We start from the raw sequence: 15220 nt of genomic DNA, 5'->3' as shown, positions 1-15220 counted from the left end.
TGTCAGTGTTAAGAAAGTACACGAGAATGCTACCATAAATTCAGTAATGCTTTTAAGTGAATGTATATTTTATAACTCAAAAGAACATCCATATACCTTTGAAAAATAGTTATACAAATTGTGGCTTGTGAATATAATGGGATAGTATTGTGCTATAAGAAATAATGAATGTGGTGACTACAGAGAAACACGAAAACTCTACATGAACTGATGCAGAGTAAAGTAAGTAGAGCCAAGAAAACAATATAGAAAATGGCTGCAGCATTGTAAATAGACCAGCAAACACACACACACACACACACACACACACACACACACACACACACACACAAAGCAAATGTTACAAAATTATAAAGAACAAGTATGGCTTGAAAGAAGAGATATGAGAGTATACCCCCAACCAAGTCCTTCAAGGAAGTGAGAGGTTCATAGGTGTTGCGTATTGCATATATTTTTCAGACTTCTTCAATGTATTTATTGGCTATACTGTTCCTCTTCTTTTTCTTTCTTTTTGTCTTCAAAAAATACTGTTTTTTATATGGGATGACTCTGTCTGGAGGGAGAAGGGGAAGGATACTGGGGAAAACTATAATGATGTAAAAAAACCCACAAAAGATATCAGTAAAAATTATTTTTTAAATAGAAAAATGGTAACATATCCACACCAGAGATTTTTATACATGCTACAGAAAATATATTTGTTACACAAATATGAGTCATTTAATGAAATGATCCCTTGCACAAATTGTTGAAGACATGATCAGGAACAGCTAGACAAAATGACCTCTAAGGTACAGCTTTAAATCATATAAATTTCTAATGTTAGGGTATGTACTGCTTCTTAGGCTAATATGCTCTATTGTAGGACTGCTTGATATAGGCTGGGAATCAGCTTGAAATGAGAAGAAAAAAGGCATTCTTTAGACTGGGACTCTTCACATGAGGTTTTTGAATTTGGTGTTTTGTTTTGTTTTTAATATTTTGATAGCTTTGTTTCAATGAGAGGATGAGAAGACTGCAAATTTGAGGTAGCTTATTTCAAGTAATTATCAACATTGAAAGCTAACAATTCGTTGAAGACATAGTTCAAACCTAGAATGACTGCTAAAGGAGTAATTGAAATAAAATTGATGGTTTAGTATAAGCTTTGGATGGAGGCAGGGAGGAAAGGGGTTTCATTGGTAAATTACAACTGAACCGGGTTTGTTTTGTTTTGTTTTGTTTTGTGAGGCAATTGGGGTTAAGTGACTTGCTTAGGGTCACACAGCTAGTCAGTGTCAAGTGTCTGGTCCTAGACCAGATTTGAACTCAGGTCCTCCTGACTCCGAGGCCCGTGCTGTATCCATTGCACCACCTAGCTGCCCCATGAACCAATTTTCGTAATTTAAAAAGAAACAAACTTTTTTTCCCCAAAGAGAATTGACTAGGAATCATTGGAGAAGGTAGCATTCTGGGCAAAGTGAATATATTTAGTGAGTTTAGTGACTTCTTTATATATTGTGGTACAAATAGATCATATAGGGTTGTTTGTGTGTATGTATGTATGTATGAGTATATTTGTTTTTAAACAGAGAAGGTCACTTCTACAGTTGTTAACTTTATGATTTTAGGTTTTAATGGCATCCTAGTTAATAAATTAGCTCTCTTTCCCTCCTTTTCCCCACCACTCCATTCCTAGGAATCTGGAAACTGGAAAATCTTTAGAAGGCAATCAACATTAAATGCCTGTTAGTGTTTCTGGGTATTCGTCCTTCAGAAACATGACACATGCCAGCTTCCAGCTTTCAGAACCACTTGGCCGAGAGTTGGCCCCAAACTCTGGACGATTCCAATTTATGGTGTCAGGGGTTGTGACCCCCACCGTAAACTCATTCATCATGTCAGTGCATGTTTGGTGTAGCTCAAGGAATCTTCAGCTGAGGAATTGGGAGTCCCAAGGTCCAGATCTGGCTCAGCCATTAACTTGCTTTGTACCTCAGGGCAAGTCTCTTCATTTCTATGGGTTTCATTTTCATAGGATTATATTAGGAGGGGTCAAAGCTGGAAGGGACCTCAGAAACCATCTAGTCCAAATGCAGAGTGGTGTGAAGCTTGCCCAGTGCATATGGGGAGTGAGTGGCAGAGGCAGGGCTCCTGGAATCTTCATTAATAGGGTTCCCATTTCTACAGGATCATAGGACTTAACATTGGAAGGGACCTTACAAATCATCTTATTTTACTGATCAATTAGTCAACAAATATTAAGCACCTATTATGTATTAAATGTGGTCTGGGGATACAAATAGGAGAAATGAAACAATCCGTACTCCCAGAGAACTTACATGACTTGTCTAAGGACACATAGTGGCTGAGCTGGCTTTCAAATGTAGCTCCACTGACTTCAAATGCAGCATTCCATAATCAATAAGGAAGGAAAGGAAAGGGAATAAGCATTCATTAAGTTCCTTCTGTGTGCCAGGCACTGTGTGAAGTGCTTTACAAACGTTATCTCATTTGATCCTCACAACAACCTTGGGAAGGTAGGTGCTATTATGATCCCCATTTTACAGTTGAGGAAACTGAGGCAAACAGTTGGGTCAGTCACTTGCCCAAGTTCACAGAGCCAATAATGATGTGGGATTTGAACTCAAGTTTTCCTGACTCCAGGCCCAGCACTTTGTCTCATCAGCTTGAATTTCTTTCTTTGAAAATCCGTGTTTTCACTAGTTCGAATGTGGTGGATACGAGGGCATCTAAGTAGCACAGTGGATAGAGTGCCGTCCCTGGAGTCAGAAGGACCTGAGTTCAAATTTGACCTCAGACATTTACTAGCTGTGTGATCTTTGGTAAGTCACTTCACCCTGTTTGCCTCAGTTTCCTCATCTGTAAAATGAGCTGGAGAAGGAAATGGCAAACCACTCCACTGTCTTTGCCAAGAAAACCCCAAATAGGGTCATGAGAGTTAGACACAACAGAAACGACTCAACGACAAACACTGCTCTTCTTACTCGAAGGGTTTTAGGTCCAGGCCAGTGTAGAATGTCCCTTTGCCCAAAGTGTGGGACTGAAAGAAAGGGAATGCTTTACTCTCTTTGAATTCTGGGCTGAGCTATCCTTGGCTTCTTGGCCTGTGTAATTAGTGAGCAAGAGCATGTAGATGTATTGACTTTTATTTTAAGTTGTCAGTTTCACTCCCTTGTTCTAATCGGGGTCCCAGGTAAGTTGTGTTCTAGATATGCTGACAAATGGAAACTAATCTCTCTCTCCATCAAGCAGATTGAGACTTCCAGCACCCAGGTGTGGCCATTTAAGAGGACTTGCTGAAGGCTGTGAGTGTCTTCTCCCTTCCCATTCCCCAGCACCCGCCCTTCTTTCTTCCATATCCCTATTCTTAGTTAGTGGCCTGAGTTATAAGGGCTATTGAACCACAGTTTTCCAGGTGTGGGACACATGAGAAATCTTCCTTTTCCATTTCTAGCTCTTGTAAAAAGCCAGAGGAAAGGGAAGATTGGATGGGATGATTGGAATAGAGTGAGCTTTCTAAACAGTTTTGTGTTAAGTTCATAGAATCATAGCACTAGAGCTGGAGGGAACCTTTGGGATGAGCCAGTCCTCCCCTCTCCTTTTACATGTGAAGGTATGGAAGCCCAGAGGCTAGGAGACTTGGCCAAAGCCTCCCGTGAAGTAACGAGCATCACAGTTTGAACCCTGGTCCTTTGACTCCAGTCCAGTATTCTTTCTAGGTATTGTTTAATCCAGACTGCCTTTTCCCATGATAATAACTTATATTTATCTACTGCTTTATGATTTATAAAAGGCATTCTTTAACCTCCTCCCCTGCCCCACCTGGAAGGAAAGTTTTTTTTTTTAAGCTGAACCTGTAATTTCATTGGTATAGGGAATTCCCAAGGAGGAACCTCTTTTTACTAGTGTAGATTGGCAGTGGCTCTGTAATTTATGGAAACTTTTCTGGAGGCACTGAAGTTAAATGACTTCCTTTGGTCACATGATGTGTGTGTGTGTGTGTGTGTGTGTGTGTGTGTGTGTGTGTGAAGTGAGACTTTCAGTTTCGGGGGGGGAACCTTCAACCTCAAGGCCACACATGTGGCCTCTCTAGGTCCTTGAGTGTGGCCCTTTGACTGAATCCAAGTTTTACTGTTGAAGACGAATGAAATACAGTCTAGGAGTAAGTACATTGTACCAGAATTGAGGAGGCCTGGATTTCTAGTCACTAACCCCCCGTGACCTTGAAGTCACTTTCCCTCATTGGGCTTCAGTTTTTCTTATCTGTTAAACAAGACAGTTGGACTAAAGGTTCCTTCCAGTTCTAACATTCTCTGACTCCAGTTAAGACTGGTGTTAGCCATTTTGAGAGATCCTGAAAAAAAGACAGATGGCTCTGGGGATGTAGAGGCCAGGGATGGTGTCCTATTTGTGAGTCTCAACGCTCGGTTTTTTACCAACTGGGGAATGGAGCAGAGATGTAGTCTAGCTATGACATCATAACTAACACATAATCATTGGTTCGGAGACATGTAAATCAGTGACCCAAAGTAGATGTACCATGGTTTTCTCTTTCATTCAAGTACGTTTCTAAATAAGTAGCTAACAAAAAAAAAATGGGTTGTTTGAGCTTCAAATATGTTAACAAAATAATGAAAATTGATGTGACCAGTTCTAGAGCTCCATGCATATTTTAGTGGATGTATAAGGAAATGATAATAGTTATAATAACTAACATAATATGTAGTATCTATGATGTATCAGACACTGTACTCAATGCTTTCTAATTATCATCTCCCTTGCCAACTTCTAATGCTACCCCAACCCCAATTAATGTGTGTTTAATATGGCCTCTTATCTTTATATCCCCCACAGTGCCTTGTACTTGAAAGGTATTTGTTTCTTTATTTGTTCAGTTAAATTCATTCTTATTCAGTCCTTTCAAGGGCATCGTCTACCTGTGTCTGGTTTTTCCAGCATAAATTTGAATAATTCAATCCCAGATGACTGTATTTGGTTTGTTTTTAAAGCTTCCGTTGTGATCTAGAAAGTTTACAAGCTGATTGAGAGGCCATATGGTGTAGGACAGGGCTCAGTGCAGCCTGTCCTGGTGCAACCTCAAGCTAAGAGGGGTTTTTACGTTTTCAAATAAAACTGTATTGTATTTGAAAATGTAAAAACCATTCTTGGCTCACAGCCTATGACGTCAGGCTAGATTTGGCCCTCCAACCTCAGTTTGTTGACCTCCTGCTACAGGAGAAAGTCAGTATAGAGTAGGAGAAAGAGCACAAGGTTTAGAGTCAGAAGACGAGCTTGAATGTTGCCTTTCCTATTTGATATCTTTCACTCTTCGGCTGTATTAAGAGAAGGGCAGCTTCCAGAAGTTAGGAGGTCATAAACCACCTGTGGGCAGGTAGGTGGTACGGTGGACAGAGTGCAGCGACTGGAGTCAGGAAGACCTGAGTTCAAATCTGGCCTCAGCTATTTACTAGCTGTGTGATCCCAGGTAAGTCACTTCACCCTGTTTGCCTTAGTTTCCTCATCTGTAAAATAAGCTGGAGAAGGAAATGGCAAGCTAGTGCAGTATCTCTGCCAAATGGGGTCACAAAGAGTGGGATACAAAGGAATAACAACAAACCACTTGTACTCTGCTTGTTCAGATCCTGTCTCTATTATTGTGTTCTGTTCTGGATGCCACATTTTAGGAAGGACCCTGAAAAACTGGAGCGTATCCAGAGAAGGGTACCAGCAGGATGGTGAAGGGCATCAATTCATGCCACATAGGTCAAAGCAACGGGGGAGTCGGGAGGGAGGAATAGAAGAGCTCCCTTTGAGTATCTGGAGGGTCATCCCTTTGAAAAATGGATGACATGTGTTCTGATTGGTCTCATTGGGACAAATTAGGAGCATTTTGTGGAAGTTCCAAAAAGGCAAATCTGAGCTTCATGGAAGGAAAATGTTGCTAAACAAGCAGACCTATCCCAAAGTGAAATGGACTGCCTTGGGTAGAAATGGGAGTCTTCAAGCAGAGGCTGCAGAACCACCCAACCACCCAACCACCCGCTGAGTATGTTGTAGATGAGATTTTGTTTAGGTTTGGGTTGGATCCCATGGCCAACTCTAAATGTTGAGATGGTGTGACCCATCTTTGAAATGAAGGGATTGACCCAGATGATTCCTGAAGTTCCATCAACTTCTAAATCCTAAAATAGAGTCTCGAACATGTACTAAATACTGGATTATACTTGTCATTTTTGTGTGTTATGAATACAAGGGATCTGTTTCTTAAGAGCTATTTTCTTAACTGCTGTCTCCTATTACAGTCCTTCTTCTCCTGCCCTGGAAAAAGTTTCCATTCATTTGTTCTTGCTGTCATGGGACTGTCAAGAATAGTTTGCTTCTTTTCAGTGAAAATCCTCATGTGAGAGTCATTGAGTTAGCAATTTTTCTTTCCTTCATTTAGGGAGGTTTGGGAAGCTACAGTACTTAGCATAACATTTTGTGCAGCATTCCCTCTCCTGTTGGGAGATGGAAATGGAGTGGCCTTGGCTTCCTTCATGTTTTCAGACATTGGTTAAAATTGCATTATTCATCTAATCAGCCTGTATTTTATCTAGTGGGAGGAAAAACCCTGGGGTGTCATCTTTGGTTACATTAACCAAGGAATAGGGTCCTGAATGAGGGAGGTGACTTCCTTGTTCTCCTTGGCTTTGCCCATGCCACATGTGGAAGATTGAGTTCGGTCCTGGGCATGCCATTTTGGGAAAGACATTGACAGACTGGAACACATCCAGAGGTGGGCTTCCAGGATGGTGAGGGAACTTGCAACCAGGCAGTAGGCAGAGGTTCTCAGAGAGAGAGAAAGAGAGAGAGAGGGAGAGAGAGAGAGAGAGAAAGAGAGAGAGATATTGTGTGTCTGTGTCTGATCAATCCTTTTGCCAATCTGGTGAAGCCTGTGGACCCCTTCCAATATTAAAGCTAGCATTTACATATCACCTTATGTGCTATTTCAGTTGAGCCTTACAACAACCTTGTGAGCTATTATTATCCCTATTTTTCAATTAAGGGCACTGAGGCTTAGAGAGGTAAAGGGACTTGCCCAGAGTCACATAAACTAGTCAGTGTCTGAGGCAGAATTCTAACTCAGGTCTTCCTGAGTCCAGGACCAGCATTCAATCTATTATGCAACTAACTTCCTTCTCAGAATGTTTTAAAATACTTGGCATTACAAAGGAAACCAATTATATTGAAATGCAGTTGTCAGAATATTAAAAAAAAATTTTTAAGTGCTTGGGCCTCAGGCTGAGAACTTCTGGTTTAGGGGGACAAAATAACTATCGCTAAATATTTGAAGAGTTATCTTATGGAAGAAGGGTTAGATTTGTGATCCCAGAAGGCAAAAATAAGAGTAATAGTTTGAAGCTTGAAGTTGGAGAATAGATTGGAGAGGGAAGACGATGGCTGCAGTCAGTTACCCAGTCAACTAGCTGTGTGCCAGGCACTGTGCCAAGCTCTGAGGACACAAAGAAAGGTGACAGACAAATCTCAAGTCTAATGGGGCTCCTAGGTGAGTCAACATATACACAACTATGTACAAGGAAGATATATGTAGGATAAATTGAGGAAATTCTCCATTAAGAAATACTGGGAAAGGCTTCTTGCAGATGGTGGCACTCTTTCTGAGATTAATTGGGGTGAAGAAAACTTGAGGCAGGGACACCAATTAGGAGGCTATTTCAGTAGTCTATCTGAAAGATAATGAGGTCCTGAAATAGAAAGGTGGTCCTGTGAGTGTGGAGAAGGGGATGGCTATGGGAGATGTTGTGGAGGCAGGAATGGTAGGATCTGATATTGGGGAGCAAATGGGAAGAGAATGATTCTGGGATTATGTCAGAGTGACTGGAAAGGGGATAGTGTTACCTTAAATAGGGAAGTCAGGAAAAAGGCCATTGGGGGTAGGAGAAAATTGGGAGGTCTATATTGGACATGTTGAGTTTGAGACACTTCTGGAAATAGTCAGTAAACATGTATTAGGCACCTGCTATATGCCAGGCACTATGCTAAGTACTGAGGATACAAATTTAAAAAAAAAACAGTCCCTGCCCTCAAGGGGCTTCCAATCTAATGGAGCAAGATGATACACAAAAGGAAGCTGAAAGGGGTGATAGTGCTGCCAGAGGGTACCGTGTGTGTGTGTGTGTGTGTGTGTGTGTGTGTGTGTGTGTGTGTGTGTGTGTGTGTATGAGAAGCTGGTGGGAAATGAAGAATTGGCTGGAAATTCTGAGTCCTCTATAAGGGAGCTTTGAGAAGAGGTTTTTGCTCCACCCTCCAGCCCTCCAGGGTCCAGCAGGCAGTTGGTCATGTAGAATTGCAGCTCAGGACAAGGGATGAAGGCCAGCGTGTAGGTTAGGGAGTCATCTGGATGGTCATTTGTCCGAGATGATGTAACAAGAATTTCAGTTCAGGCGAGGGTTGCCATAGATGGCCTCTGATGCAGTGATTCAGGAGACCCCATTTCTAAGCTTGCTACCAGCTGTTACTGCGCCTGGACTGCCACGAGTGTCACTTTGTCGTAAGCATCTTGTTGCCTCAGTTTTGAACTGTATCAAAGAGGCAGGTGGACTATACGATCTCTGAGGCTCCTTCTAATTTATTTTGTGGTTTTCAGTTGCTTCTGGCATCTGAGTCTTCCTCCAAATTGTTCCTGGTTGCTGTTGAAAATATCCATTAAGTGTCTTTTTGACCCACTGCCCCCCTTCCCAACCCAACGTAGCTGTCAAAATCATCTTATCAATGTACACATTTGAGCATGGCAGCTTCTCTGCTAAAAAATCTGCAGTAGCTCCCTGTTACCCCAAGGACAAAATATTTCTTGTCGGGCATCTAGGGCTCTCGTCACTTTCTGCCTCAAATCTACTTTTCCACCCTTATTTTTGCTCTTTCCTTTCATTCAGTCTCTCCTTTCTCAACCAAACTCCCTGGGTATGGAACTTGGAGGTCCGGGAAAAGAGATTCTCATACTGCTCTTCCTCACCTCCATAGACCTTTTCAGGGAACACTCTCCCTCCTCCTATCTGCCTCTTAGAATCCATGTCAGGTCTCATTTGGAAGGCAGGTAGGTGGTACAGTGGATAGAGCACCAGTCCTGGAGTCAGAAGGACCTGAGTTCAAATGTGGCCTCAGATACTTACTAGCTGCATGACCCTGGGCAAGTCACTTAACCCCAATTGCCTTAAAAAAAAAGTCTTGGGCAGGTGCCAACTCCTCCATGAAGCCTTTACTGATCCCTCCAGCTGAAAGGGTTTCCTCCTTCACATTTTCCTATAGTACATGCTTTGGATTTCCCCTTTGCACCTGTCACATTTTACCTTTTAATTATAGGTGGGATTTATTTGGGGCTTTAAAGTTTGCTAAGTGCTTAGAAATATCTCATTTCATCCTCACGATAACCCTGGGAAGTAGGTGCTGTTATTATCTCCATTTTACAGATGAGAAAACTGAGGCAGACAGGTTATCCAGGGTCACACAGCTATTATGCTCGTTTGTGTAGTTGTTGTATCCTTCCTATTTGACTTTAAATTGTTTGAGGGCAGAGACTCGCTTTTCATTTCTATGTCCCCAGCCAAGTACTTTGTGCTTAATAAATGTTTGGTAAATTGAATTGAACTGGGGACACTTTCTTGGTTCTCAAGCTCTATTCTTAGTGCCAAAAGATGAGCTTTTTTTTTTTTAAGGAAACAAGTGAAAGAGGGGGCAGAAGTAGGATGGATAAAATAGGGACAGTTCCCTTGTGCCTTTATATTTTAAATGGTCAGTTTTCCTTTAAATATAAAGTTGATGGGGCAGCTAGGTGTCGCAGTAGACAGAGCACCGGCCCTGAAGTCAGGAGGACCTGAGTTCAAATCCGACCTCTGACCAAACACTTGACACTTAATAGCTGTGTGACCCTGGGCAAGTTGCTTAACTCCAATTGCCTAAAAATAAAAATAAAAAAATTGTAAACGTGATGCTTCTGACCTATAGAAGGACACTTTGAATTGTATTTCTAGTAGTGATGTTGAGTTCCCTGCCCTGCTTTTGAGAGTTGGGCTAGATAGAAGGATGTAGCTTTGGCAGTGCAACAGCGTTTTTCTATGCACAAACCAACTGACCCATAGAGGAATGACCTTAGCTACACTTTAGCCTACTGAGCTGACCTTCCCGGTCATTCTGGTTCTAGTGTTAGGCCCTTCAGCCAAGGACTTCTCTCGTTTAACCTTTAAATGATCAGGTGAGCAAAAAGCTCTCAGGCTAATCTCATTACCAAGAACCTATTTCAGATACTTTTGGCACCTGATTCTGTTTGGGTAAGTTTTCCCTCCCAGGCAGTTTCATGAGTTGTTTTGCCAAAAAAAAAAAAATTTCATCAGCTGGTGGCCAGCCTTTTGTTGATACATTTCTCCAAATTTACCTAGGCTTTTCCTTGGACAACAAATGCACAGTGGGCCACCAAGGACTTGAAGCTTTTCCAGCATTTATAGGACCATAGGATCTTAGGATTTGCAGTTGAAAGAGACCTTAGAAGTATTCCAGTTCTATTTGCTCCTTTTACAAGTGAGGAAATTGAGGCCCAGAGGTAAAGCAAGTTGGCCGAGGAGGAATTTGTTTTCCATTGACCAGGGGTAACCTCTGTGCCATGATGAGGCCTTGGAGAACTCAAAAATTTATCCATCCTTTGCTGAAGAAAATGATGATCTTGATATTGCAAGGATGGATAACAATGCTAGGCTCTGTAAACCCACAGAGGATCTCCTTTTATAACTTTTTGGATGAGGGGAAGGAGAACTAATGTTCACTCACATCCTGGAGATGCCTCAGCCCAATGGTCTACTGTCCTGATTGGTGAGTCCTTAGCCCCGACTGCCATTTCATTCAAGGCCCTAGCCATGCTTACTTCATTCCAAGTGCATATAGCCTCTTTGACTTCTCCACCTCCTCAGCAGCAACCTTACTACCCTTGGTTTCCCCAATCCCCTTCTAGTTTCCTTTTATGTGTTATCTTATCCTGTTAGAATGTAAGCTTCTTGAGGGTAGGTGCTATTTTGTATTTGTATCCCCAGCACTTAGCACAATGCCTGGCACACAATAAATCTGTCCTTTCTTCTTTCCTCCCTCTCTCCCTCCCCCACCCCCCATAACCTAACAGATGAACTAAGGTGTTTTGGGAAATTGTTAAGGAGGGATATGGAGCCCTTTTAGGATGCTGTAAAGTGGTGCTATTTGGTACCTTATCAGAAGTATGGGGGAACCCTAGATGTTCACTGTGAATCTTATATGTTGCCTTTTTAAAAAATAGATTAATAAACTCTATTAATCTATTTTTATTTAATCTATTTTCTAGAATGTCAAAGAGCTGAAAAGGAACCTTAAGGATTATTTACTCTAACCTTTTCTGGTTGGACCAAAGCTCAGAGAAAAGGGGTGACTTGATGAAGGTCACACAGCTAGCTAATAGTAGAGCACTTCTGTTGACTGCAAAGCCAAGGTATTTCTTTCCACTGCATGTTGTATGGAAGTGGGGGGGGGAGTGAGAGTCAGGAGATAGTGAATGTGCCTTCACCCACAACTTCCCTGAGGATTCATTAAACCTGGCTTGGAGTAGAAGAGAATTGGATGTAAGGTCAAAGACCTAGGTTCAAATTCAGGCTTTGCCATTTAACCATCTGCACACCCTCAGGCAAAATCACTTCACCCCAGCTTCCTCACTTTAAAATGAAGGGATTGCACAAGGCAATCTCTTAGGAGACCTAATAATCTATTACTAAAAGCCTACGATTCCCATGAATTAATCAATAGATGTTTATTTATTAAGCACGTACAATAAGCTCAACACTGTCCTAGATATTGGGGATGTGAAGACAAAAAGAAACAGTCCCTGTCCTCAAGAAACTTACATGCTATTAAGGAAAAAAAAACCCACATATACATAGATACAAAGGAAATACAAGATAAATTTAGAGTCATTTTGGAGGGCACTAGTAGCTGGAGAATTGGGGGAAAACCTCATATAGGAAGTATCGTTTGAAGGGAATATTGGAGGAAGTGGAATTCTGCTGGGCAAAGATGAGGAACTGGTCCCTTCCAGGCATGGGGGACTCCCAGTGTGAAAGCATGGAGAAGAGAGACAAAAATTTATGCATGAAGAACCCCAAGCAGATGGGTTTGCCTGTGATGTAGAATGTGTGAAGGGAAATAATATGTAATCAATCTGGATGGTGCTACAACTGAGCCACATTAATTCTCTATTCTTTCCTCTATAAAATGAAGATATGACTCATTATCTGATAAACAGCCTATTATAAAGAACTATGCAGTTTTTCAGTATAACTGCTGGTTTGCAACTTTCTTGAGCCATAGAAACATGTATTTTTCCTTTCAGCCTACCAGCTCATGCCTATCTGTTAATTAATTATTCTCCTTTGCTCTCATGGTTTGTCTTCTTTCTCCCCAGTTGTCCCCCAAATAAACTACCTCCAAATGATCCACTGGCCATTCAACAAGAATTTGTCGAATGGCCAGGGTATTGGGGATTACAATAGGAGTATGAAACACAGAGCTTCTCAAATAGTAGGAGCAAAGAGAGTCCACACACAGGGCTCTCTGTAACAGCATTCTGCAGAGCTGGCCATTTCCTGTTGTAATACCTCCACCAATAATGAGTCAGCGTACCATGGTTAGCACTTGGAGGGTGGGAGCAAGCATTTATCATGTGCCTGTCGTGTGCCAGGCATTGTGCTGAGTGCTTTACCAATATTACCTCATTAGATCCTCACAACAACCCTGGGAGGTAGGTGCCACTATTTAACATTGTCCACATTTTGCCTTTGAGGAACCTGAGGCAGACAGAGGTTAACTGACTTGCCCAGTGTTGCACAGCTGTAAATTCTGAGGCTGGATTTGAACTCAAGTCTTTCTGATTGCAGGACTCAAAGCTACCTACTTCACCTGATTCCTGGCAGTGTCCCTTTTTCTCTACTGCTACAAAGAAGTAGCGTTCTGACCCCATGATCTTGCCTCATACTACCCACCTGGTGTTGCAAGATGTTTTGAAAATCTAATTTTTCTCTCTCCTGTATTCTTTCTAGTGAAAAGCTAGAAAAGACCAAATTGGCAGCTTGCCTCAAGCCATAGCTCGGGTTTAAGCTATAATGGGGGAATAGAATAGCAAATACCTGGTGTTTGTTGAACCTTCCTTCACCTAATATTGAAATTCTATTTGTTAAGTAGTGTGGATGGATTCCAGTAGAACACTTTGACTGTCGGGAAATGAAATTGCATAGACTTCTGTTTCTAATCCTTTCCAATAGTCATGTTTCCCAGGTCCTACTTACCTATGGTATGTAGATATTTACTTTTTTCCAGAGTGCTAAAAGCTTGTCAAAAGAGAGGGGAAAAAAATCTTCATCTTTTTTTTTTCCTCTGGCTGTTAAACATTGAATGTCATCTTTGTGTGTGCCCTTATTTGGAAGGTTGGCATTATAACCAGCTGTCCATTCTCTCAGGAAGAAGAACAGGCTTCACTGAGCATGGAGACCATCTGGATTTGTCAAAGATCTCTTGGGGGCATATTGTAAATCTCATAATGGAGTAGGGATAAATGAATGAATAAATAAATAATCCCACATACTTAATGTTTGTTTCTTGAATTCCATAAGGTGATGCTCAACCATTGCTGCCTTGAATCCAGCTGAAACTATTAGTCTGCAACTGGACTAGAGGGAGAGAAAGAGAGAGAGAAGAAACCATCATCAAATCATGTGACTTGACCCTCAAGGAAAGGAGTATCCCATTGTCCTGTCCACAATAGTTTTATGCCAAAGTCAACCTTCTCAAGTCTCACAAGTTAAAACACGGAATAATTGAAAACTTTTTTTTTAACCTGTTAATGACTGTGGATACAGCCTAAAGCAGTTTGTGCCTTGAATATTTTGAATTTACTTTTTTTTAAACCAAATTTTACTCCAGTCCTTTCAAGATGATTGACTTAAGCTTCCTCACAGAGGAGGAGCAAGATGCCATCATGAAGGTCCTTCAACGGGATGCTGAACTGAAGAGGGCAGAAGAAGAGAGAGTCAGGTAAGATTCTGACATAGAAGAGAATAGGCCTCAAAGATGTTAACACAGAGAAATTTTGGCTTCTCTGACCTTATGAGGTTATCTAATACTTAGAGTAAGTAACAAGAAATCTAGCCTACTTACTTACTGAGCCGTGATTTCCACATTACTCCCTAAACATAGTTACTTACCCTTTAGTGTTTCTGCTGTGAATGAATGAACAAAGGACCAAACCAGAATGTTTTCTTAAAAATGCCCAGTGAACTGGAACCTATGTACTTTTTAAAAACTATTGAATGGGTATAAAGACAGAATCAAAATAGTCTTTGAATTGAACTTAAATTTATTTCACTGCGTCTGAATCCCTGGTAAGGTTTAACTTTGTTAAGCCTTTCTAAAATTCATCACAAAAGGATATTGGTATCTTTGACAGTTGTAGTGAAGCATAAATTTGGCTTGTAGGGTAGAATTTATTTATTTATTTTACTACTGCCACCATTTTTCCCAGCCTAGTTACTATAGTTACTACTCTTTTCACCTCCATGCTATATAACCAGAGAACAACTTAAATGAATAGCATTTGAATTCAAATGAATAGACTGAGCTGAAAGGGGGACTGTAGAGCTAAACTGTAACTAGGGTGGAGTGTCTAGAGCTTTTCCTCAGGGCATTGAATTTCAAGGGCTGATAAGTGCTTAATAATGTTTAAACAGTTATGAAGAATAATTAATTAAATAGGAACTGACCAGATAGTAGGCCAGGGTGAGCTGCTTCCTATCCCCTCTGTTCTAGGCTGCATGTGCTACATGTAACTTCTCTCCAGGCACGGTGGTACTTGCTCCTGACAGCAAAAAAAATTTAGTTATGGCCCCGCCTTAAAGGTCATATACTCCAGTCTCCTCATTTTACCAACAGAAGGAAGTTTTCCAGTATACACTGCTGTTTCCCAAGCTTGTTTAAGTCTGGCCAACATGAATTCTTATTCTTACAGAATCTTCAGAGGGGTACATAATAGCTGACTTGTTTTCAACTATTATCATATTATGTTAGTAATGTTATTTGTCTGGTTTAAGAGCCGTCTAGGTAGCAGCTTCAGGGCAGCTGAGCGGCTCAGTGGATGGATGGATGGATGGGATTTGAAGTC

General features: G+C 41.2%; 1 protein-coding gene across 5 annotated transcripts in view; it reads left to right on the top strand.

The window, feature by feature from the left end:
- SYTL2 (synaptotagmin like 2) overlaps positions 1-15220 on the top strand; it is a 136368-nt gene that overhangs the window by 35429 nt on the left and 85719 nt on the right. For 4 of the 5 annotated variants that reach the window (XM_020993723.2, XM_078156960.1, XM_078156961.1 and 1 more), the window contains one exon: positions 13677-14097. In XM_020993723.2, the coding sequence (XP_020849382.1) occupies positions 13997-14097 (101 nt within the window). In that variant the 5' untranslated portion in view covers positions 13677-13996. Of the gene's footprint in view, positions 1-11383; positions 11507-13676; positions 14098-15220 lie in introns of those variants that run through there. The other variant, XM_078156959.1, reaches the window with a different exon arrangement.

The sequence above is a fragment of the Phascolarctos cinereus genome, unplaced genomic scaffold, assembly GCF_003287225.1.
Source record: "Phascolarctos cinereus isolate Bilbo 61053 unplaced genomic scaffold, phaCin_HiC Scaffold_726;HRSCAF=1367, whole genome shotgun sequence".
In the NCBI taxonomy this organism is placed as follows: domain Eukaryota; kingdom Metazoa; phylum Chordata; class Mammalia; order Diprotodontia; family Phascolarctidae; genus Phascolarctos; species Phascolarctos cinereus.
This window is presented reverse-complemented; position numbering and strand designations above follow the sequence as displayed.